This window comes from Spodoptera frugiperda, chromosome 4 (assembly GCF_023101765.2).
Source record: "Spodoptera frugiperda isolate SF20-4 chromosome 4, AGI-APGP_CSIRO_Sfru_2.0, whole genome shotgun sequence".
NCBI classification, from domain to species: domain Eukaryota; kingdom Metazoa; phylum Arthropoda; class Insecta; order Lepidoptera; family Noctuidae; genus Spodoptera; species Spodoptera frugiperda.
The window spans coordinates 12,405,058-12,429,740 of NC_064215.1; the positions used below are offsets into that span (position 1 = coordinate 12,405,058).

At 38.1% G+C, this 24,683-nt stretch overlaps 2 protein-coding genes and 2 non-coding genes across 4 annotated transcripts; 3 read left to right on the forward strand and 1 right to left on the reverse strand.

The window, feature by feature from the left end:
- The first annotated feature begins 54 nt into the window (after window positions 1-54).
- On the forward strand, window positions 55-20,387 carry LOC118272812 (kelch-like protein 2). Its single transcript, XM_035589494.2, has 10 exons — window positions 55-652; window positions 12,311-12,467; window positions 12,653-12,815; window positions 15,407-15,540; window positions 17,123-17,282; window positions 17,556-17,697; window positions 18,112-18,189; window positions 18,271-18,388; window positions 19,243-19,406; window positions 20,010-20,387. The coding sequence occupies exons 1-10, from the start codon at window positions 477-479 to the stop codon at window positions 20,185-20,187; spliced, it is 1,470 nt and encodes a 489-aa protein (XP_035445387.1). The 5' UTR covers window positions 55-476; the 3' UTR covers window positions 20,188-20,387.
- On the reverse strand, window positions 674-745 carry Trnae-uuc (transfer RNA glutamic acid (anticodon UUC)). Its single transcript has one exon. It is a non-coding gene; the product is annotated as a tRNA-Glu (tRNA).
- Trnag-ucc (transfer RNA glycine (anticodon UCC)) lies at window positions 12,889-12,960 on the forward strand. Its single transcript has one exon. It is a non-coding gene; the product is annotated as a tRNA-Gly (tRNA).
- On the forward strand, window positions 13,465-13,998 carry LOC118272761 (probable small nuclear ribonucleoprotein E). Its single transcript, XM_035589424.2, has one exon. It carries the CDS (start codon window positions 13,576-13,578, stop codon window positions 13,861-13,863), a length of 288 nt encoding a protein of 95 aa, XP_035445317.1. The 5' UTR covers window positions 13,465-13,575; the 3' UTR covers window positions 13,864-13,998.
- Window positions 20,388-24,683: the final 4,296 nt, after the last annotated feature.

Below are 24,683 nucleotides of genomic sequence, written 5' to 3' on the forward strand. Positions count from 1 at the left end.
GAAAACCTGTTTTGTGCCCGTGAGAGGACTTTAACCCAAAACACAATGGACACAGTGTTTCGTAGTAAACACGAGCCTCTTATAACACCCTTGCAGTTGGAAAGCCTTCACGGAGTCAAGTTCAAGTTATTTGAAGTTGAGGCAAAGTTATGCGATTGAGGTTATGTTGACAAGCTTTGAGTTAACGATTTGCAAATCTAATGTTTTCTATAAATAAGTGGACAAAGTGACAAACAGTGGTGTTTGTATTGTCGTGATTGTCGTGTGGTTGTGATACGTTCATTGTTTATTTACTGTTTCGGTGTAGTTAAAGTGTTTTTCTTTGACAATAACTATCGTGTTTGATTCAACAAACAGTAAGATAGTGTTGTGTGAAAAATTAGCTAATTGTTGCTGTTGATCAGCTGTGTAAATAGTGAAAAACGTCAGAAACACTCGTCAAAATTTATCCAATCAAAAAGAAGCAGCCAGTGCCGATGGCGAATAGGGTGACGGGCACTTGTTGCACTGCGTCGGTGGAGCGCGCCGGCCTGCCGGGCCTGCTGCGCGACCTACAGAGGCTCTCGGAGGACCAAGACTCCGCTGACATCGTTTTTATCCTCGGAACCAACGAAGAAAAAGTTTTTGCACACAAAATAATCTTAATAGCAAGGTAAGTAAGTGCAAAAAGATTTTCCCGTACCGGGAATCGAACCCGAGCCTCCTGGGTGAAAGCCAGGTATCCTAGCCACTAGACCATACGGGAGTTACAAGACATGGTGAAATTTGAGTACACAAGCAAAAGTTAGTCAATAATAATAGTAAAAATAGATTGATATTATAATTTTATTACTTTGATAAAAATATATTGTTTAAGTTTTTACTAATATAGATTTTATATTACAATACGTAATATGTCAAAACATTCGTCGTCACTTGTACGTAAAAGCGTATGTAACTAATGAAAACTTCTAAGTAAAGTTAAGAAACAAATCTTTAAATTCCAAAATTATAGAAGTTTGTTCAAAATTGTTACTAATTTTGATCTTTATTTATGCGTGGAGCAAATTGCGGACCTTTCACGGCTGCACCATTCACTGTTTCAAATGCAAATGAATTTTGAGCTCCGAGATGTGAAGACGTAATTTGCTTGATGAGGTGCGCAGAGCTCCATAATGCGTTAAAAGGAAATAAAGAGAAAAGTACAGAAATTAATATTCATCACAACCTGTTTTACATTTTCTATGCAGTTCCTAAATAGCAACACACAGCGCCATCTTTCGGCGACATTGTAAAACTCATTTCGAATTCAGAAACTAGATGGCGCTATATTGAAATTTCAATTCATTTGCATGAAATCAAAACCTTTTCAACAAGCTGGAGTAATTCAAAGTAAAATGTGAATACTGAATAGGAAACTAATAAAAAAGATCGCCACCGTCCGTTCGGAATGAATTATGTATAGTGCCGAAAGTTATGCAGACCAAAGATGGGGGGATATCGAAAAGAAATCTGTCGACGCCAAGCAATTTGCATGTAAATAGGCACGGCCCTGTTCCCGACATGTGGTCCAGTTGAAGGGGTCTGGAAAAACGGCAAGTTTCACAAGCAACTCGCATCAAGTTATGCGTAAAGTTGGCCAGACTCGCCGAATGTGTTTGTTAAGAGCAAATTGGAAAAATAACTCACTATGTGCGGGAGCTTCCCTAACTTTCCTATTCGAGTTGATGTACTGCTTTAGTTTTGTACTTTTTGCTTTTATGAGATCACAAACACACAGAACGATCTAGTTTATTTTATAAATCACTTAACAATAGCTATCTGAAAGAAATATAGTATCTGTGGCTATCAGGTATAAAACTTTACTAAACATATTTATTTCGTTACTTAAGTTCGACAGCTTAAGTCGAAAGTAATTAACAATGTGGCTTTATGTAACAGTGGAATCTCTCGGTTTAATTTACCTTTAATTTACTGTATCGATACATTTCTAGCCAACCCCGTCTACTTAACATGACATTGAATGAATTGACTTCAGCACTGAAGCAGCTACCTACCCCTAGCGAGTAACAATGAAGTTTCAGTAACGAGGTGTACCGTGTACCAGCCAGCAGTGATTATAAACCGCGGCCGCGCCATCTGCGCCATGATTGATTCACAAAGTTACCAGCTCCCGGCCCTCGCAGCGTGATCAATCATCGCTAAGCTTGTTTCTTATTAATTTTATTAATGCTACAGTATACGAGTGCTGTTATGTGGGCCAATGTTGGAGCGAAGTTCGCAGCCGCTGTGTGTTAGGTACAGGTGCCAAGTGATCGTCTTTAATTAAATACATAGGCGTGTATTGTTTGGTATAATTTATGTCATACATATTATACACACATACATAACCTCACGTCTGTCTCCCATAGGGTTAGGTAGAGACTATCGAACGCCAATTACTACGATTCTTACATACCTCTTTCGTTTCATCAACAGTCATCAGTCTCTTAATGCATATTCCTAATACATATCTTGAAATTAATTAGATGTGAATATAGGTTTTGTCAATTTATTAACATTCAGACCACCAAGAAGACTTGTTTTACAAAGGCACGGACCAAGCGTCCGGGGAAAACTAATAAGAATTTTAAGAAATCCGTTGTGAAAATGAATTTATAGACACTTTGCTTAGAAACAATATTCATCTATCTAGCTCACTGAAGTCATGGACTAGATATGAGACATCTAGAAGTCCTAGAATACAACAACAGTGCTAAAACAACAGCACTTTAGTTAGAAAGCGGACCAGATGAGTCCTCCGAAGAGTCAACGCCACTGCTAGTAGAAGCTAAGCATAACTTAAAAAGTTCCTCAACTTGGTCCTTTATAAGCCGGAGGCACCTCCTCACATTATTTATGATCATGGCTGTTATTGTTTACGCCACTTTTCCTTTTTAATCAAGTCTGAACAAGTTCGCAGTTAAATAAAACCACGAAATATTTTATACTTGTTGCTAAATAGTTCGGGCCTAAGGAATTCAAGTCCCATAAAACAGAAAGTTTGTAAAACATTAATAACTTGAAATTGTAATCTAACTCCTGATTGTTCACTTTGCCTAATTATACTTTAGGTCACTGGAGAGTCATGGACTAGATATGAGACATTTAGAAGTCCTGAAATACAACAACAGTGCTAAAACAAGAACACTTTAGTTGAAAGCGATGTCTTTATAAGATGAGATGTCCTCTCGAACCAAGCATAAAGTCGTACGCCACAATAGCTAGTAGAAGCTAAACATAACTTAAAAAGTTACTCAACTCGGTCCTTCATAAGCCTGAGGCACCTCCTCACATTATTTATGATCATGGCTGTTATTGTTTACGCCACTTTTCCTTTTTAATCAAGTCTGAACACAGTTCGCAGTTAAACGGCTCCTTTAAAACTGTTTGGCGAAATATTTTATACTTGTTGCTAAATAGTTCGGGCCTAAGACAATTCAGACGGCAGTACCATAAAACAGAAAGTTTGGTAAAACATTAATAACTTGAAATTGTAATCTGAAACTCCTGATTGTTGCTGTTTTTACTTTGCCTAATTATACTTTACGGTGGTGGAGAGATGAAAATAAATTGTACGTAATTGTTTTTGAAATGAAGTTGTGGATACTTTAATGTGTACAATAACAAATAGAAGGATTTATGTTAAATGCATCAGAAAATGAGAAATAAAAGTAGAACTTTATATTAAGCCCAAAACTGTCTTATACTTTATCAATATCAGTTAAACCACGTATGTAGGTTATACTTAATCAATTAGTTTCTTAAATTCACTACGTATGTAGGTTATAACAATTAGTTTCTTAAATTCAAAAGTAGATTATATACGAGAGAGAATCTCTCTCATGTATCTCACTTGCCATTCTATTGTTGGAACGTAAGCGCTGACACTTCCATTATTAGTCATCAAAGGTGAAGGAAACAGAGTGTTTCTTTTAAAATTCCCTTAAAACAAGCAATTTGTCTTACTCGGTGTAGCAACACTTAACTAAGCTTAATACAGGCAACATGTGCAGGATCAGAATATTGTTGTCCTTGTCAAACGTCCAGCTAACAGGCTATCAGGAAAGGGACAAGCAATATAGAAATCTTGACGAATTTTGGTAATTGGTGTTACTGCTTCGACGGCCGTACTGCGATAGTGTTAGGGTCACCATGGGTTACGGTACGACATTCTTAATTGTTAATTTATTGTGTTTGACTATTGTACTCGCTCGTAATTTTATGAGAAATGATAAAATTAACTGACAAAAAGTTACTAAGCGATCAGTAACATTAATGGGCCAAGTGTGAATATGTGCTTACATAAACCTATTTGGAATACAAATACACATACTATCCATTAAGTTAATATACAAAATACCTTAAATTCATATTATAACTGGCTTGTGTCTTTAGTTCAGTGTAGCAAAAAAGTGAAATATTGAAGCTCTCTCACTCTCTTGATTCGTCAATATTTACGCTACTCGGACTGTCCCGCCAGTCGACTACACCTAGTCACCCCTTACAGGGATAATTTGGGACTTAATTACAGCAGTACCGGGTGTGCGGGGGTGAGGCGGCAGAGAGCGGGGCGGGGCGGGGGCGGGGGTTGATTGATGATTCAATGAGAGCGGCGCTTCGCCCGCGCTGAATTTATCGCGTAAGCACCCGCTTGTTCACGATTATGTACAACTTACTGCTCGCCGTAATGTATGCTGCGATACTCTGGAGTTCAGGAATTTTGATGAAGCACATGGAAACCTATTTACACAAGGTAGACATGGCCATCTGACCTAAAATTACTTCGATACATCTCCGATAGGTAAATATCAAGAGAGGCCTAGACGCCATTTTCCGAAATATGGCAACATATTGAAGTTAATAGCACGGTATGTAGAATTCAATGTTTCCCCAGCTGTGTTACTGTTAATATTTACTCATTAAATCTGTTTTACACATTACCGTGTGACAAGTTCCATTACTTTCTCAAAGCATTATAATTATTAAAGTTGTGTCGCACGCGATTCGTGAACAATGTAGAAAGGTACAGCTGTGTACCAATTATAAAATTTCCACAACGACAATGTGTGAACGTGAGTTGAAATTCAATGAAACGTTCAAGTGAAACCGCTGAAACACTAGACATATTTGTTGGAATAAATGAGAAAAGTTGGCCACGGAGCGCGGGAAAAAACAATGCGTGTTGTTGAAACAAACGCCATCTATCGGCGAGGTAAACAAACCGACACGAATCGTAATTACAACTCGCGCTTCCACGCGAACCGCTCGTTTGAAGTGACCAGCTTTGTCAGAAATGTTAAGATATTTTTATTTCACAAAATGTATTCTTCCATTAAAATGTGTAGTGTCTCGAAAACATTGGCTAGTCGAATAGATACTTAAATGCATAAAATAAAAGGTTTATAAAGTAATAAAAGTTGAAGGTCAAAGTTTGGTACCCCTCATTATCATCATCATATCAACGAAAAGATCCTCGCCGAGGCTCCCGTGTAACTTCATAAAGAAAAGGGGCATGCTTCAAATAAAGAAACAGACTAAATAAAAACCTTAACAATTAGAAATCGTCAATCTCTCTAATTATGTGTCCACAGAAAACCTCATTCATGGTCACCTCCGCAACAAACAAAACGCGAGATTCAAATCAGTTCAACAATACTAAAGGGAACAATACGCCGCGTAGCGACAAAACGCACAATACGACATCAATTATTTCACACGTTTCCAATGTTACACCGTTACCCACAAATGTTGCACTACACACTGGAAAGAAACACTTTGTTTCAGTATCTGTGGACAATTTTACAAAGTAAATAATTTAATGAGGATTTCAGGTGGATAATCGCTGAATTTCAAATGGTGATCTACAGTTGTTCAAGAATTAAGATCGTTAACTTCTTCATTGGGGTTATTCAACTGCCAGGACTGTTTAAAGGACTTAAAAAATGGACTGTTTAAACAAAAAATAGCTTTGAGAAATGGGACGCATTTCCCTAATTCGAAAGCTCGTCATTCGTAAACGGGGTATACAGATAAAATACAGTTGATCGTCGACACTTAACTTTTAATTTACAATAACCACACAAATGGTTGCATTCAATAACAACAAGCAGCAAGTTGCACACAATGGCAGCGGCGCGGCCCGTGTTGCGCTGACAGCTGAGCGGAGCGCGGCGCGGGCCCATTGTGAGCGCAACCGCAAATTGGAGGCGAGCGGTCGCAGCGCGCGGCGGCGGCGAGGCGCGCTGCCTGCCGCTGACGTCGACGTCGACGTGTCGTCCTACACCGCTCATTACCGCTTTATTATTTGTAGAAAAATGTCGCAATAATCTACCGCCACCAGCCCATTACTCACTACCTTGTTACCAGCCAGCTTTTGTATGAAAACATTTACAAACACTGCGCCACCTCGAACACGTTTATACTGCTTCATCTGAACTTCAAAAGATTGAAAGCAATTGATTGTTTATAAGCATTTTAGCTCAATGTACTGCTGTTGAACAAATCGAAGAAGTAATTGATCAACTTGAACCCTGAAACGTTACGAAAGGACTTTTCAGATATCAGTTTGCATAAAAGATTGAAAAACATTTAAAAAGTAAATATTGCGAATCACTTATTCCCGACGTAACGTCAGACATTCAACGCGGATACATTTCATTCGCTTTTCATTTATCTGTTGGAAAAACATGTTGAGCGATCATGCAGTGTAATTTACAAGATTGAATTACACCAATCAGGATTAACGAGTCGATTTATACTCGCCGGCGATACGTCCGTAAATATCACGAAAACATATAAATATGGAGTTCATTAGCTTTGCGCTCTGTAATTTGAACGCAACGGTCGCGTGCTGTGAATGTGGCGAAAATTAGAATGTTGCCAGAATGGCGTGCAGATTACAGACTTCAGAATGCAGCCGGCACCAACTCCACCGCCGACTGAATTAACTAACGAGATAAGGCTGAACTTCGTATTTTTCTATTGCTGTTAAAATAGCATGGTTTACTTATTTATTACTAGTAGTTTGCAAGGATACTTCGCCTTAATGGAACCATGGTTCAAGATGGTTTTCAGAATTGAAGGTTTAAAGTCATGTTATCATTTTGACGATTAAAGTAATCGAAACGAGAGCGCGTTCGGCGCTCTGATTGGCCGACTTGAATAAACCAACCAATCAGATCGTTTCGATTACTTTAATTAAACGTAAAGAAAACTGGTACTATGGGTACTGAGCTGGTTGTAACGTAAACAACGGACATAATGACAAGTAGTGCAAGAAGTAGAGCGTGATTAATATCCGTACAGTAGCAGCATCAGCATCCGACAGCCGACGGCTGCGGCGAGCCTACGATTAATCGTGAATCGTGATCGTTCGGGACACTATCGTTTTCGGAAACTGAGAGACAATGTTTTTTAACCTACCCTCTATTATTATTTAGAACAACACTTTAATTTACAACGGTAGCATTTCTTTTATTTTATATCAAGTTGAATTATCGACTGCTTCGATTCATATTGTTAGATTGCCAGGATTAAGCAATGTATTTTGGGTAAAAAAACTTTAGAAAGAAACTATGTTCGCTTCTTACAAACAGATAATGGAAAGGATTGTAGGTGTTTAGCTTCTACTTATATTTCGGGTTGATGTACTGTCGACCAGATTCAAGGTTTAGAGAATGCCTGCATATTCAGTAACGATATAAACAATAACTCGATATCCATGTTCTCAATATAAATCTGGTCACCATAGTATCCATGACGCAAATTACGAGTCAACGTTGTCACGATGTCGCGTCGCGTTGCGCGCGCGGTCGTGACGTCATCAATCATGGTCGCCGCGCTGTATAGATTGTTTAGAAGCTTGTTTTTTAACCAAACAAACTGTGTTAATTTTATTAAGTGCCAACAATTCCCTTGTCGGTCATATAATTTACTTAAGTAATTCTGATGGTGGTTATTCAATCTGCACTCGATTTTATAAAGATGGACGAGATCGTTTACATTTTTAATCACATAAGTATTTTTTATCGCAGACCTAAGGTTTACTAGTTACTGAAAATGATCTATAAATGATATTTATTTCTGTAAGTAATAGTCAATATTTCAAATATCCGACTACTCTGAGAAGAAATGCCGAAACAAACTCAGAGTTCATTGTCTCTTTTAAAGTCCAGACGATGAAATAGAGGATAATGTGAGAGAACCGTGCAAGTTGATTCTGTAGTCGTCTTTAGAGGTCTATAAATGAAGTGTGTCGAGACAACAGAAACTATAGTTCTCTTAATTTCCTGCCTAACAAAACAACACATTGTATTCCTTTGCAAACTTATCACAGTAACAAATATTTTGCATAGTCAGTGTTGCTGCTCAAGCCACATGTTAGCCGAGTACATAGTCGCGAGGGAAACACTATTAAAACTTGGACGCGGAAACCGAAACCACGGCGTTAACAGTTCAGATTAAAGCCAATAATTAACTTTCAGAGAGTGCCGCCTATGATTTGTTTATTGAACGTAGTAAGATTGTTTTACTAAGAATATGCATCTAATTAGCTAATCACTTTGTGTGAGGAGTGAATTAAGGAGTTCTTTATTTTGGCTAGAGATATCTATATGGATATTCAAAACCCTTACAGATCTAAGATCCTTGTTAAAATATATATGAAATAAACTTTGATACAGGTACACAAATTATGTGTTATAATATCGTTATGTACCGTACGGTACTAGATTAGATACTGTTATTTAGTTACAGTACTTACAGTGATCTCGGTATAACCTCAAACCTAAGTAGTAACCGCGTTACGAGGCAGCCATTTGTAACATTTCCCGCCTTTCTAATTAAAATGTATGAACATAAGTAACGTACATGATCAGGCGAGATTAGAGGAGGGTCTGACATGGTGACGTGTCAATTACTGCGGCCGGTGACGGCGGTGACGGCGGCGTGTCCACGGCGACGGCTCGCGACGGCTCACGCGAGCTTTGTTAATCGAGTTAATCACAGCACGGAGCTGCGAAACTACGGACCGCTGACGAAATTCAGTTATGAGACGTATGATGCTGATACTCACTAGGCGAAATGGGGAACCAAACCACAACCAATTGTGCATATACTATCTTTGGTATAAAGAACATGTCATGTGTTCTATTGTTATCGGTTTACAAAAACTACTGAACGAACCGTTTTCATCGGAAATTATGATTTTAAGAAACGATGTTTGGCACTACTCTAATTAATTAAGTTGTAAACAAGTCGGTTATCCCTGCTACATTAACGGCTACATTACCTTCGATAGTCGAATCAATCAACAATCAATTTTCCACGAGAAAATCCCTGAAGGTAATATTTTAAATCCTCCTTTTGAAGTCCACGTGTTAAATGGAAATCAGCAAAAAGTGTAAGTGAGAGCTGTTCGCTCCATTAGTCACCATCTGAGAGTGACGGCTGCGGGGCCGCGCTACTGCGGGCTAACGCTAGGCATAGGAGACACGACACTGTCTGTGAACTTACCTACGAAGAGATATATTAGGATTGAAATTATAAAGTTGTATAATTAATTGAAGAAATATATAGTTCTAAGAATACAACCAATGATGCTTAAACAATAATATGTAACAATTATTTCCTACTACGTAAGTCGCGTAGCAGTTTGCTACGAGCCTACTACGCACGGGACATATAAGTAACGTATGTATTGTAAGCTGTCAATATCTTAACAAGCACGCAATTAACGTACGTCCATAACTACACTACGAGTAATAGAAGACAACTTATTAACCTCAAATCAAGGAACATCATTGTAGTTTGTGCCTAGCAGAGAAAGTTCTACCAGAGCAGTAGTGGTGTCGTGTCTGCTCGCCACTCTGTGAGCAGCAGTCGGCCCTCGACCAAGATTAATGATATCCACCGAGATTCTGGACCATCACACCGCGGCGCACACTCGTTGAATTAATTATAAGGACACCAGCTCAAACTGTGATTAATTGCAAACAAATCTCCAGACCACCGCGCCGCGCAGCCACCAGATACACTTTATACCACGCGATTTGTGGGACTTTGATTAATCGAATATTTATTTCATTTGAGTGTTTATATCTACCTATATAGTGACTTCTGTTTTTGCTGGCTGCTTTAACAGACTTTCAAAATATATTGACTTCAGTTTCTAATTCTTGCAGTGATTGATTCGTTTCTGCATCATTAGCAAAACATTTATACTAAGCCATTATTCTTCCTAATAACCGACCAGCGCAACACAATAACGCTAAAATAACAGGGATCTATTACAGTGGTTGTGGATGCTCCCAAGCAGTACACAGGAGCACAGGAGGCAGTGACGTGCCGCAAATAAATCAGTTAATGAACGCTACACCGAGTTCACAATTAATTGAGCTGGGCGGCGAACTTAGTGCCCGAGGATGTTCGCCCACGATAGCCTGGCTACGGCGCCCACTAATACGATTACACGCATAAATTATTACACCTACTATTTGGCTTTAGTTTACTCTGATTTATTTATTACAATACCGTGCTTAGCTCCGTGCCTTTGGATCCCAAGAAGGTATTGATGATAAAGTTATTGAATCTGACTTATTGTTACTTTTATAGTAAGTTTGTACAACCAATATCTGTGGATTAATAACAGTAAAACATTCAGGTAAACATGTGTTACTCAGAATCGCAGCCAGTCGAACATGTCGGCAGAATTAAGTATAATTGAGAAGTGCACAGCTATGTCTTGTTCGTAAAATAGCTTACAAAATCAGCTGTGCTTACAATCTCATAAGTCCCCGGAGATGTTGATGTAAACGTTATCGCGGACGAAACGCGTTGAAATATTCAGCGGCGCGACCTCACGCTGTGGCTGCTCACATTAACGGCTGCTCCTGGGACCTGGCTAATGCAGACCTGGCGCCCATCTATTATTAACACGAGATAAGTGATCGAACACGAGCTAAGAAATGTAGACAACCGTCTCAAATATTTCTACATTGGATACTTTATATTTGCTCCCGATCCCCGGCGAATCCCTTTAAAGGTCCCTCCTTGGCGTTTAGTCGTAAGACAAACAAAACCTAAAAGATTGTTCAGGATAAATGTTAAGGAAATTCTTAAAAACGGTTCGAATGTTGAACTTCGAAATGTTTGAACTTTGAATCGAATTTTTCCGGCTTTAACCCAAATATTAAGGTTAAAACTCTCAAGTAATACCGATCAGATTACTTCGTTACCAAAGTACGTTTGAAATCTCCTTAAATTAGAATTAAGACAACATATCGTATGTCTCCGAGCCCATCCAATTATCGTAACATTACGCAAACAAGGTGATAAATCACAGCCGACGAATGAACTAAGTTCAAAATTGAATTTAGTCAATGGCAAATCCAATCAGCAGAGATGAGGCTGGGCGGGCTTGTCTAATCAACACTAAATAACGAGCCTGTCGCGAAGCCGCCATGACACACACACGCCACTAATCTACGCGTAATCCATCAGCCATTGGAAAACCTAGCTAACCCTCGTACTCAGAGTCATTTAATGATTACTTAACCCAATCCTTAGTAATTGTTTTCGATACAAAATCGTTACTAAGAAATAGTTAAAGTAATCATTAAATGTCTCTGAGTGCGGCAGTAAGTCTTCATATCAAAACCGTTACAAGTTTTTTTATTGCCTTTAAAATGTTAGCTTAACGTATCATTGGCTATTGAGCCGTCGTTAACTGATTTCGGCAACTTCATTGACTATTATTTAGTTGCAATGTCTTTATAAATCAATGTTTAATTCATATTACAACAGAATATTAAATTGGATTATCTTTAACATTCAATTATAATTTAATCAGATTTTATCCAATAAAATAGTGCTTTTACTGTAGGTAATCGGTATTAAAAGTTAGTCGTCCGCCTCCGGCGACTAAGTTATTAATAAACGCGCTATTTTAAACGATTGCTCTCCACGCTTCCACGGTATGCAGCTTTTGCATAACTTACGGCAACTTACAAGTTATGCGCAACTTGACAACTTTAAGTTTTTCCTCCGGAGCTATCCGCGCACTGCGCTATAATTTCCTCTGGGGAGATTATCGGTTTTTAATTACCGACTGCAAGATGCTTCCCGCCTTTGTGTAATATTAAACTACTTTACTACTTTAGTTGTTAAAACTACGTTTGGGTTCAGACTCTTTACTAACTTGGAACCGTCTTAAAATTGTTTATGAAAATGCGAGCTTACAAGTTAAACTCCTAAGTATCACCTAATGGACCTTTTTATTTTTTCTTTCTAGATGCAAAAGTTTTCAGAACACGAAAAGAGGCGAAGTTTGTCGTATTCCAGGGTGTTCCGTAACGCCATCTATCGGCCAGCAGCCGACACCGATCCGAATGCCGCATGTACAAGTTGAAACATTTCGTCTCTTCATTCAATATGTTTACACCGGCAAGGTGAGCCTAGGTTTAATTTCAATTCTAATAAAATTAAGTTACTATTTAATCAAATATTTACACTTTCTAAAATTATTTACATACTGAAGAAGAAACGTAATTACAATACATATGCATAGATGTCGCTAATCTACACTAAATATTATTAGTAAAATTGAATTCTTAAATACAATAATGTTTTTCAGCTTTTGCTGCAAGACTCAGGAGTTTTCGAAATGATGACTTTAGCAGCCGATTTAGGCGTAGAAGATCTCAGATCAGCGTGTGAAGATCACGTCACATCGACACTGAGTGTAGAAAGTGCGTGCACTTTGTTAGCAGCAGCAATGGAAATTCAAGATCGACCAGGTAAATTATGTTTTCACGTGTAAAAATCTTTTACATCTAATAGTGAACTGAAATTTCGACCCGTAAAGCAAGTGCGATGGTGGTGTAATGGTCAGCATAGTTGCCTTCCAAGCAGTTGATCCGGGTTCGATTCCCGGCCATCGCACACTTTTTGTCATTTCTTACAAACATTTTTTTTTCAATAGTATTTTTAATATGTTTGCCAATTTTAAAATTATAATTTTTAACCGCAAAATGAAAACGCGTTATTTCTAAAAAATATTCAATTTACGATGTTAAAAGTAAGTTCAAAGACAAAATAAAAACTAACATGTCGTAAATAAATCACTCACGAACGGAAAACCTACCTTTACGAATTTGTTTATTATTTTATCGAAACATTATTTATTTATATTTTTGTTCGTTTCATTGGCGTCTTGTCTATTCCCGTTTTTTGTTTTAGTAACATCTAGTCTATTTGGCACATCAAGCGTGATATATTAAAACATATTAATTAAGAATCTTTTCCGACTTTTATTATTCGTGACATTATTTATTAATGAAAACGGCAAGCTAATAAAAAATATTTCCGATGAAACTGGATGGTGGATTAAATTAACCAATATTTTACAATTGACAACCCTGAACGTCGGCGTCATTCCGATCATAGACAAAATGTTGGACATTGACATTTTGACAGATTGAAAGCCGCCAAGCCGGGCTTGCTAGCATTTTGTTTGTAACAATAAATCTGAATTTTATCGCAAGAATATAATTCAAAATGGCATACAAAGGCCCACCAAAAGTCCAGAAGGTGATGGTGCAACCCATCAACCTTATCTTCAGGTATTTGCAAAACAGAAGTCGAGTGCAAATTTGGCTGTACGAGAACGTGAATCTACGAATCGAGGGACACATCGTGGGATTTGACGAATACATGAACATTGTGTTAGATGAAGCTGAAGAAGTGCACATGAAGACCAAGAATAGGAAGCAAATCGGAAGAATAATGATGAAAGGGGACAATATCACGTTAATTCAAAATGTAAACCCGAGTGCGTCCGTTTGATAGGTTATGAAGTCTAGTATAATAAGTTCATTCCTCAAAGTATAAGAAAATTCTTTTTTTTATTTTCAAACCAGTGTTCATGTGAGTTTAATGTAACTGTGTTTACATAATTAAAGTTAAGGTTTAATTGTCAAATGATTTTTTATTTACATTTACCTGTATAAAATAATACCAAACTGATCATAAACACTGTATGTAAGTAATAATAAACCGTTACTGCTATAAAAGTATTACCAACAAAAACTGATATATGGAATAGAACAATACCTGATGTGTTACTATGTGGAAATCTGTGCTACACTAACAATAAATTAGGTTTTTAGTTTTAATTCCGATTATATATAAGACGATAACAAAACCCGAATTAATCTATCAACTAAGTAAGATTTTAAATGTTTGCGTTTAAATCTAATATGTTCATGTGAAGGCATACAACAAGTTTACAGAATAGTTTTAATAATAAATGTACTTAAACAGTTTATAATATCACCATCAAAAATATATATGAAATAAAGTTGTTGTGGTAAGTGCAATCGAGTATAAAAACTGAGGAATGCTCAGATTCATGGCTGAATGTACTACAAACATACAGTTGGTTCAATGAGGGAGCAGTAAGTATGCTGTGAATATATGATTTCACAAACCATTGTTTTGTCTTTGAAAGGGTAGACCGAAACACAAATACAATTTAATTTCCACTTTGCAGCAGTTATATTGGGAGTCCTACATAATATGAGGCGGGATGAGACAATAAACATACTGTAATGTCTATTTGACTAGAAGCATAAAGGCTTAAACTTAAAGAAGTAAACATAAGAAGCACCTATATAAGGATTTATAGTAAGGTGTCCTCTGTGTACAAAATGTTGCATTAGGACAGAATGTGTGAATCGGTAACAAACAGATATTATCTACACAATGTAAACAATAGATACTCTAGCTGCTGGTTGGTCACTAAAAGATGGTGCCGGAAATAAAAACAATCAGGTAAAATGGATAACAACGGTCAGTTGCATAACCAACTGTAGCTACTATTCATTATTCCCGAATAATTGAGATAGATGCCAGTATTCTGCAAGTACAATGTACTGCGAGTTATTATGATGCAATGTCAAAGTAAACTCATATTGATTACTTTTATTTGAGTTTTTTTAGTAATGATGCTAAAGTGAGTATCAATAATTTTTTATAAGCTTCAGATTCGAGTTGAGTTTTTATCTTGTTAGCTGTCTAGGATGCACACACACAAAATGTAAAAATAAATAAATAATACGCAATTAAATACCTTGTTGTCAATGTAAACTGAGGCTGAATGTAATATAATATACAAGAAGTCTACTAAATATTTTCACACTTCTTTAGAGTAGTTCCATAAAGTTTGTTAGTATTTGTTTTGTACTTATATTATTTAATTACGTTATATATCACCTACAATGGAACTGAAATGGCCTTACTGTTATAATCACTAACCGCTAAATAACGATCTAAAAAAGACAATAGATTCCAAGAAATAATTGAGTACCTACTTACCATATCTCAACAGGTGGTAAGAGTGCGTCGTCTTTCATGGAGCGTTGCATCGCGTTTATAGGCGACAACGCCGCAGACTGCGTCAAGACCAACGCCTTCCTCAATCTTCCCAAGGAAGCACTTATTAAACTTATTTCATCCGATTTTGTAAGTATTTTTCAAAATTCTTTCGTAACGTTATCCTTACTGATCAAAACCAAATATGGAGTTTAGCGCCATCTATGTATCTTTTTATCTTACTAACGTATATCCTAAACTAAACCTACACATTCTGCTACTGCCCAAGAGATGGCGCTGTTTTAAATCTTGTTAAAGTTTCCAAAATTTTTTTTCTAATTATATGAAATGTTATAATTGTCAGCAATTTAATTTAATTAAGTACCGTAAAACATGGCAACTTTACCATATTTTGGAACAAAAATCGAAATATATTTTTAACCATAAGACGCATAGAAACCAAAACTATATATTTAGAATTGTAGTCTATCTGGCTCACTTTACTGTAATCGTCATTATATACAAACGCTTACTTTAGCCGTAGTAAAGAAAAAACAACATGGGTAAAGATACCAAATTTTTGGCAACTTTACCTACGCGCCGTATTCATCGTGTATTGCATATTAAAGAGTTGTTGAGGTACAGAGGGCTTCATCTAGGACCTCTTCGTATTATAATGCAAACAATATGAGGAAATCTATAAAGATAACGGCTACACAGACAGTAGGTATAGTTGCCACGGGTTTCATCGTAATTTACATACAAATAATTTGTTACGCTCGGGGTTGTCAAAAAATGAGAAATTTTTTTATGACATGTATATTTAAAAAAAAATTATAAACCTTAAACCTAAAGTAAAAAAAAGCATAAATATCTGACAAAAATATTGTTCCCTTTTAAACTAAATTAAGTTCTAAAATTTTAAGTATTTATGTTTAAAATTGTAAAAAAAGGCTACAAAATAATGTTTAATCTTTTGACTTTTTAATTTTTTGACTTCACTATCTCCATAGTTAATTTTAACATTACTTTCGTATACTTTTTATATTGTCTAGCTCCGAGTTTTCTGCGGTTTTGTTTCATGTGAGCCATTTTGGCTCTAAAACAAAAGGTATTATTAAATACATTATAACTTATCATCCAGGATATTCACTATTATGCTGGGAAATTTAGGTATTCGAAAATGGTAACATACACACAAACAAGGAAAAAAACATTTATTGCCAACCCTAACTGTAGGTAAAGTTGCCACAAAGCAGGCCGTGGCAACTTTACCTAACCTGTGTCAACATTACCGAAGCGATTATTTATCAATAAATTAAAGAAAAGCAATTGCTGACATTACAACATTAATCCCAACTATATTATACATACAAGATCAAAATTTCACTCACCTGTGACAAATAATTTAGGCTCTGTGAGCACAATTTAGGAACTACTAACTTTTAGCACATTTTCACGCACTACACTGTAACGGCCATTACTGGCATAATAGCAGTCTTACGTCTACGCAAAATATAGTAAATATTTCCTTTTAATGTCTAAAAAATACTACTATTACAAAACAGAATTCTAGTGGGTAGATTTTTAGATAAATGAGTTTATACCGAATACCTATAGTATGGTAAAGTTGCCAAGGGTCTGGTAAAGTTGCCATAGTTTACCGGTACTTAAAAGACAACGACTTTTGTGTTAGAGATATTTTTTAAATTATATTTTGGTAAAATTTCAGCTATGCCTTGAAGAGGAAGAAGTATGGCGCTGTGCTCTAGCTTGGGCAAAGCAACGAGCTGGTGTGACGCAGCCGACGGCGCACTGGACCGAGGAGGAGAGGGCCCGCGTCTGCCATCACCTCTCACCACTCATGCAGCATGTGCGGCTCCTGCTCATTGGTATGCAAATGCATGTACAGTCGATATAATTTGACGTATCGGTATCACCATCACCATCATCAGTTGCTAGTGTCCACTGCAACGTCTTCTCTCATAATAAACGAATTTGGGGATATTAACATCCCACTTGGGTAGACAGGTCCGACATCCTTACCTACTCAGTCTTGAGCCAGAGTCAGAAAAGTAATGTAATAGATAACTACTTGTAAATAAGGTGACAGAGATTACAGAGTTGTGTAATGAATGAAATATTAACAAGAGTGATGTGTCCAGACAGTGCCGTGTTCGCGGAGGAGGTGGAGCCGACGGGCGCGGTGCCCATGGAGCTGTCGCTGGAGCGCTACCGGCGCGCCGCGCTGCACGCCGCGCCGCCGCCCGCGCCCAGACACGACACCGACAAGCGGACCCAGCCACGGTCACTTACCATCTACATCCTATCTTAAAACTTCCTTTAAACAAAACCAGTACATCTCATCTATATATATGTCGCAGCGATATGATAAAAACAGGGATTGGCCAAATCTCTAAGGGATTTGATCAAACCATTAATACTACTACTATACACTAATAATCACCAGATTTGCTAAGCGAAATGATAAAATCGTGTTGTTATTTTGACATCCTCCGTGGTTTGATCGAATCCCTTAGACTCTAAGGGATTTGGCCAAATCTCTAAGCCTTGTCTGTCTGTTTTTATCATATTCCTGCGATATATACATCACCAAGTTTAATCACCCTCCTAAGACTTTGCAACCATCTTCCAAACAGCCTTGTATTGCCTTGTGTGTAACCGTGCTATTTACTAAACTTTTGTTTTATTACATTCCAGTTTGGCAGTGAACATGTTCACTGGATCTTTGATACTGCAGCAGGAGAAGAGTGCCTTCCAAGCTGTCATCAACAACTGGTATAGCGTCATGTCCAATAAACTTACGTACGAGTGTATACGTATTTAGTCGATATTATAATAGTTGTGTATTACGTTCAGGTGCGGTACTCCGAAGCAGTCGTGGCGGCTGATATTCCGCGCGTCCACGCACGGGTACTCCGCGCAGGCCTTCCACTCGCACTGCGACGGAGTGGCGCCCGTCTTACTGCTGGTGCAGGTGACTAAATATACAACATTCATCACTGTTACTAACAACTAACGTTTAGTATTTAACCTCTAATGTCCATAACATGATACAGTGAAACCTCGTTAAGTGAGACATCAAGGGACCTTCAAATTGGTATCACTTATAGAGGTATTCCACTAACCCAGTGTCTCAAATAACCAGGTATAAATAAACATTTGTCTCATTTACAGAGGGTTACATTAATGGAGGTGAACATATGGATTATTTCACATAAAGAGGTGTGATTCTTAAATAAAACAATGTGTTATGTGCACATTATAAATGAATAAGAATAAGTAAATCAACAAACAAAACGATGTTGTCTCAGTTACTGAGGTTTATGCATTAAAATTCACTTGCTGTCTCAGTTATAGAGGTAAATAAGATGATAAATCGAAAGAACGAATCCCAGATATAGAGGGTTGTTTGTCCCACTAATAGAGGTAATTCAGTGCCAATGGGTAGGGACCTCAGTATGAGTTCCAGTTGTGGAGGTTTCTCACTTATCCAGGTCCCACTTAACGAGGTTTCACTGTATATTTAAAAAAGGTATTAATAGGTATGTACCTACTGCCCACCATAATAATCTAAGTTCTTAGAAATGTTTATTTGCATTTCACCTTCAAAGCGAAGCGGTAAAACCAAAACACAGTTACACAGACATAACGGAAAATCTTTTACTAAACTTTTCCATATTATTGACTCTACCTACTGACGTTGGGGGATTTTTCGGCCATTTCTTTGAACCCACTTAGGTAACACATCACAGTTTATATTTAGGTAAGGTTACCTCACTATAAACTGTGATGTGTGCCTACGTAACGGTTATCGGTGCGTGATGTCAGTGTTCCCGCGGCGAGGTGATCGGCGGGTACAGCGAGGCGCGCTGGGCGGCGGGCGGCGCGGGCGGCTACATCCCGGCCGAGCGCGCCTTCCTCTTCGCCCTCAGCGAGCCGCCCGCGCGGTACACTCTGCTCAAGAAGGCTTTCGCACTCTGCTACCATCCCGAGTGAGTATTCACACGTAGACTCCTTGGAGAACACTGTTCTTCCAGCAGTGTAAGTGTGAACTCTGTCAAATACCTAGGTTGGACATCATCGGCGCAGTGACAGTCCGCTGGTTGATTTTGACTCTGACTACCAACTGACTAACAGCTCGTGGAAATCCACTGCTGGACTTTGGCTGACTCTACAAAAGTTGTGTTTTTTTTATGATGTAAGCCGGTAAACGAGCAGACGTATCAGCCTAGACGTATAAGCAATCGCCGCCACCTATCGGGCCTTTTTAAGGAAGTTAGGAATTTAAAGATTGTTGGGGAATCCGGGATTGAGAAGATTGGGAGAAGGGAAATTGGGCCTCCGGTAACCTCACTCAAACAACGAAACATAACGCAAGCGTTGTTTCACATCGGTTTTCTGTGAGTCCGTGGTATCACTCCAGTCAGGCGAGCCCATTCATGCCGGAGCATGGCTTTCCCACACTTAGTTTGGTTTGCCATAATCTCCTCGCTCAGCTAGCGAGTTCGAGATTGCAGTTTAAAGTATTAGCTTTTTTCATCAGGGTGCGCTGTTATGTCCCTAACAGTAATACATTTATTATGTCCTACGAACAGCTGTGGTCCAATATTCGGCGCGGGCGCAGACCTGTTGATCTCCAACAACTGCAACACGAACAGCGAGAGCTACAGCAACCTGCACTCGTACGGGGACCAGCTCGCGCCCGCCTCGCTCGCCTCCGACTACAACTTCACCGTGCGCGACTACGAGGTCTTCACCTACAAACACAACTAATACATAAATCAAGTTATATAATAATGAAATAAATCCATCCGTGAATGTATTAATTAATTTAAGAATAATTGCGAAATTGATCCCAAGTGCTATAAAAATCCGTGATAATTTTCATAGTATTTGTACGGTAAATATTATTTTCACAATGAAATATTATCATAAAGTTTAAATATTTTGTGCAAATAAAGGAGTAAATTACACGCTGTGTTATTTTATTTCAAAACAAATATCGTGTGCAAAAGGCAGCATTATTCGTGTAATAGTTTTTAAAGATTGAACTAGATGGCGTTGCTTGTCAGTAAAAGAACAAGCCAAAGGCGAATCAACTAAACGAGATAAAATAATTACATACAAATAAACATAACATAATGTAACACTAAAATTTTAACATTTACGAAATAAAATTGTTGTTGAACATAATAAAGCCTATTTGTAACGAGCGAGTGCTTTATTACTTGCAATTTGCAGCCTATATAGTTCAGTAAACAGTAAAGTAAAATCGGTTACATAAATATTTAGGTAAGTACTTATACACATATAGTACCTAAACATTTGAGTCAAGATGAAAATATAAATAAAACATCATTTCTGTGTTTGAAATATTTTATTTTATTTATGAAATATTGTACTACCTATAAATGATTTAATACTTATCTTACTGTCTGGTATCTACTTTATCTATTTAGTTTAACTTTGATTTGTTAATAGGGTTACAAGTGACGGCAATTTTCTCCCTACTACTAAATTTAAATTTAATTATTTTTCACAAAAAGCCATTAAATGCCAGATTGGTAAAGTTTGAAATACGTAGAAATACCAAACAACCTAACTAAAAAAAGCTCTTGTCATACTACCTATGTACAGTACCCACTGAAAATCTATAGCCAATAAAAACAGTGGTTTAAAAATAGTCAATTAAATATAGAAAACTACTGGAAGTTTCGTTGCCGGCGGTGACAAGCTAGTAAGGTCAGGCACTCGATGGGTCGCGCGGACGAAACCACAAAATCACTCAAGTTCAGGAACTGCGGCCATTACCGACCGCATGATACGTTTCTTTTTGTAATACCCGCCGTACAGTACTGTAGAGTACTGTACCTACGAGACACGCCGGGTTCACTCCACCAACACACGCCTTACACCAATACCCACTTACGAGCTGGCATTCTACCATACAAACTTCTTGAACCTGCCAGAAATACATTTTTAAATGAAGTTTATAACAACATAAATTCAGAACGTTATGTTTTTGTGCTTAGATGTCAATATCGATTTCAGAAACATCAAAATAACCACAATTTTCGGTCGGCCTGGTGACCCAGATCGAGACCTTTTTAATTAAATTTCAAGCAGCTGTAAATTAGCTCCGCGCTCGATGAACCATACTCGTGGCAGCATCACAACATAACTGGACCCGTGGACCACTCGGGCCACTTGACGACCTGTGCGGCTGCGAGCAATTAACAAGCTGCCAGTTATCGTGTCCGGGTTCACACTCCACATCCGGAATAGTTCGTTTACCGGACCACTGGCGGCTCCGGACCCGCTAGCACAGGGTGCACGACTGCCTGCCCCACTTACTGCTAAACATGCGCGAAGCCCGTAGCAAACTTCTTTTCAAAAATTAGTCTAAGATGGACCTTAACTTAATTTTTAATCAGGTGGACCTAATAACTAAAACATTTTTAAATAAACGTAACCCCTTTTGCACCTAAACTGTAGAAGTTGTAATTTTTGCTGTCCGGCACTGATTGTAGTCGATGTTCCGCACGTAGTAACTGTAGTGAGGGTATATCTTCGGCAACCTGGCCTGGATATCACCAGCACGTGGTAGTGCTCGCTAGGTGGCCACAGAGAAATAGGCCCCATTCTTGCTGTTTGATCAACCTGTGTGAAGTAGTCATGTGTAGGTAGGAGTCAGTAATGCATGCCTTTTTGTTTTATTAATAAATATGAATTTCAAACCCACCTACAGTTTACCTAGTACCTAATACAAATTCCTAAAAATATACATCGCGTCTTTTCCATCTACCACTTGCAAGTATATGAATACATTAAGTAGATATACAGCAGTATATAAATAATACCAGCTTTTTGTTTTGTATATTAATTCTAATGGCACCAAATTTACCCAGAGTTGCGGACCACCTACCGGGTTTACCGGGGTTCCGGCTCGAAGAGCAGGAGTAGGAACGTGGTAGTTTTTAGTCAGTAAGAGTCTGACACTCCTTCTCGCCTCGCCCAAGACGGGAGAAGTCATTGGATGATTTCCCCCTATAAAAAATGGTATTTACTGAATCTGACATTCGGTTTTTAATTGTGTTTTTTTAATTTTTTTGTCAAAGTATTTATTCCAGAATTCTAAATGCACCATGTTCTCTTGTTCTCACAATCCTAAAAGTATTTGATCTCTTACTGTTGTACAAGATCTTAATTCCAAAAACGGTATGAAATATCGGCTCCGCTCATGATGTAACTTGAGGTAAACCGACGCGTTATCTACACCAGAAATAACTGGCACGAGTACCTATTTAACTTATGTACTTATAAGGTCCTAATTAAACGTATGACATAATAATAAAGTTCAATAGTTTTATATTCTCACTACCTAAACATTGAATTAAGTCAATTTATTATTATATAAATATTTTACATGAGTACCTACTGAAAATGACTTCATATGTTACCAGAATCAGTCACTCAGTGGTTGTGTCACACTGGACACTGGCTTTACACAGATATTGATGACGTCTTTACCTTCGCTAGCTGGTAACTTTCTTGGGAAGCAGTGAAAGCCAAGGCTAAAGGAAAGTTCGGTCGGGAAAACCCACCGTCGCGCAACTTGCAACCCAAGTGACGTGCGAGCTTTAAGAGAACAAGTTCACGGTACATTTTATTGCTTTAAAGCCAGAATGATGCTTCTCATGTGCCAACAGCAAGTACCAATGTGACTGTTTCCGAGTTATATGTAATGTACTTTCTAAAATTATTTAGATACCACTGACAAACGGTGAAGGAAAACATTGCGAGGAAACCTGGGCTTATAATTTCTAATTATAAGTCTGAAATCGCCAACCCGCAATGAGCAAGCGTGGTGATAAATGCTCAAACATTCTCCGTGTGAAAAGAAGCCTTTGGTCAACAGTGGCCACTATTAGGTAATAGGCTGTTGATGTTGAAATTCAGAAACAAAATCTGCGAAAAGTAAGCCCTTTGCGTATGTATGTAGGTATTGATGACGGTATAGTACACTGAACACAATGTTGGGGGCAACGGTCGTGTCCAAATCAAAATATTCAAGTCGTGGTGTGGCCATAAACGATAAATGAGTACCTAACAGTCGCGGGTCGCGGACTTTAACGCCATTCCTAAAATCGAAACCGATAATTAGAACGGTTTTCTTGTCGAACATGTATTTATTAAAATTATTGTACAAAACCGCAAAGCGTATTGCTGTATCAATTAACTGAAGTTTTTGCTGACACTGTTTTTGTCAAGTTACAGGTTATGGGTAAACCTGACGCAGGTGTGTCGATGTTCCCGCGGCGCGGCGCGTGTCGCGGCCGCCGAGTGCCATCAACTATACAACAACACAAAGCATCAATCCAATCGTCGATAAGTAGAATTACCGCAAGTACTAACAAAAAATAATGAACAAATATTTGAACTTAGCGGATTTTTTGATTCGACAAATTAATTTTAAGTAAGTGTCGCGGAAATACCAAATGTGAGCGATGTTTGACTGCGGTATATGAGTTATTTGGAACTACGAGCGATGGGAAACTTCGATTGTGGATTGTTTTACTGATAACTAATGTGTAGTTGTGGTTTATCTGAGTAAACAAAGATGAATTAGGAAATACGCGCCTGCATTGTACTTACCCACTGTGCTGTGTGTAAACCTTGTCTGTGTTGATGTTTGTGGTCATAGGTCTTTGAGAGTTGAGATGTTATGATACCCTGAAACAGTTTCGCAGCAGCGCAGTGACATGGAGGTGGAAATGTGGCAGAAGACGGAACAGGTCCACATGGGCAGGTGACCGTGACATTTGATGAGAATAGACGAGTCCCGGCTGCGGTGGTCTGTGATGGTGCCGACTTGTGGTTAGCATCAATTATCGCCCAATCAGCCAGTGTCGAGATAATTTATGATTCAAAACACGACCTACCATATATGGCCGTCGGCCATGTTACCGGCAGTATGTGGGAAACTAATACAGTTCATGAACTTTAACTTGCTTCTATTAATATTTAGTGGAACGTCCAAAGCGTGGTCTGGAATCTCGGTGCAAACATTGATTTATAAATATTAAAAATACAATGCAAATATTGGGGCGCCGCGCGCGCCGGTCTCTGCGGCGTCATTACCATATCATAATATTGCGCCTGACATTACCCACAGACGTAAGTATAGGCAGTAGGTACGACATTAACTATTCATTAACGCTGGAAAACTTTGAATGAATGCATTCCTTACATGAATATGTCAATATTGA

Bases quoted from the DNA above. Each gene is read 5' to 3' on its own strand.
- LOC118272761 (XM_035589424.2), top strand. From the start codon at position 13,576: ATGGCATACAAAGGCCCACCAAAAGTCCAGAAGGTGATGGTGCAACCC.
- LOC118272812 (XM_035589494.2), top strand. From the start codon at position 477: ATGGCGAATAGGGTGACGGGCACTTGTTGCACTGCGTCGGTGGAGCGC. The intron at 653-12,310 runs GTAAGTAAGTGC...TTTTCTTTCTAG, and splicing joins AAAATAATCTTAATAGCAAG to ATGCAAAAGTTTTCAGAACA. The intron at 12,816-15,406 runs GTAAATTATGTT...ATATCTCAACAG, and splicing joins GGAAATTCAAGATCGACCAG to GTGGTAAGAGTGCGTCGTCT.